The sequence below is a fragment of the Cebus imitator genome, unplaced genomic scaffold (assembly GCF_001604975.1).
Source record: "Cebus imitator isolate Cc_AM_T3 unplaced genomic scaffold, Cebus_imitator-1.0 Scaffold280, whole genome shotgun sequence".
In the NCBI taxonomy this organism is placed as follows: Eukaryota; Metazoa; Chordata; class Mammalia; order Primates; family Cebidae; genus Cebus; species Cebus imitator.
This window is the reverse complement of record NW_016107595.1, coordinates 3,933,218-3,934,384: the sequence shown is the minus strand read 5'-3', so window position 1 is coordinate 3,934,384 and position 1,167 is coordinate 3,933,218. Positions and strand designations below refer to the sequence as shown.

Genomic DNA, 1,167 nt, shown 5'->3' with positions numbered 1-1,167 from the left:
GTTCATCAACCGCCTGTGAGTGAACATGTGTTTCATTTTCTGCTATTGTGTCAGTTTGCTGAAGATTATGGTTTCCAGGTTCATCCATGTCCCTACAAAGGACACAAACTCATCATTTTTTATGGATGCATAGTATTCCATGGTGTATATGTGCCACATTTTCCTTGTCCAGTCTATCATTGATGGGCATTTGGGTTGGTTCCAGGTCTTTGCTATTGTAAACAGTGCCGCAATAAACATACGTGTGCATGTGTCTTTATAATAGAATGATTTGTAATCCTTTGGGTATATACTCAATAATGGGAATACCAGGTCAAATGGAATTTCTATTTCTAGGTCCTTGAGGAAGCACCACACCATCTTCCACAATGGTTGAACTAGTTTACACTCCCACCAACAGTGTAAAACTGTTCCTATTTCTCCACATCCTCTCCAGCATCTGTTGTCTCCAGATTTTTTAATGATTCTAACTGGCGTGAGGTGGTATCTCAATGTGGTTTTGATTTGCCTTTCTCTAATAATCAGTGATGATGAGCATTATTTCATATGTTTCTTGGCCTCATATATGTCTTCTTTTATTTCAAAATATTTTCATTCAGGGAGTGCTTCAGCTTCTAAACATGAAAAATTAATCCTTACCTATATCAATGTTAAAACAAATATTTTGAAAAGAAAGTTGATTGATCTATACCTTGTTTATTGCTTCAATATTTGCACGGTGGGAAAGAAGTTTTTCTGCCAGTGAAGTCCCCTTATTATATATAGCATAATGAAGGGCAGTGTTTCCATAGACATCTTGAATGTTTGGACTGGCGCCATGTTTCAGCAGATAAATGGAACAATTCTCCTCCTGGCCGTGTACAGCCTATCAGTGTTAAATAAAAAACTAGACTGTAAATTCTAAGAATTCAAAATACATATTCCACAGGTTTTACCAGCTAGTTATATTTAAATGCGATAAGTTCATTTTATTTCTATGTATTTAAATCAAATCCATTTGATGCTGAAAGAGTTGTCTACTACATACCTTCATTAAAGGTGTCCTGTTTAGTCTGTCACCGATGTCAATCTGGCATTGTCTGCTCACTAACAGACTGACAACTTCCACATGGCCATAAACACAGGCCAAATGTAGAGCAGTCCTGTGAGAGTAAGAGGAGTTTTCAG

At 36.9% G+C, this 1,167-nt stretch overlaps 1 protein-coding gene across 1 annotated transcript in view; it reads right to left on the bottom strand.

Moving 5' to 3' along the window:
* Window positions 1–1,167, bottom strand: part of LOC108284627 (ankyrin repeat domain-containing protein 18A-like) — a 29,135-nt gene that overhangs the window by 22,759 nt on the left and 5,209 nt on the right. The window contains exons 2-3 of the mRNA XM_037728815.1: window positions 1,028–1,142; window positions 692–865 (exon numbers count right to left, since the gene is read on the bottom strand). Of these exons, the coding sequence (XP_037584743.1) occupies window positions 692–865; window positions 1,028–1,142 (289 nt within the window). The remainder of the gene's footprint in view (window positions 1–691; window positions 866–1,027; window positions 1,143–1,167) is intronic.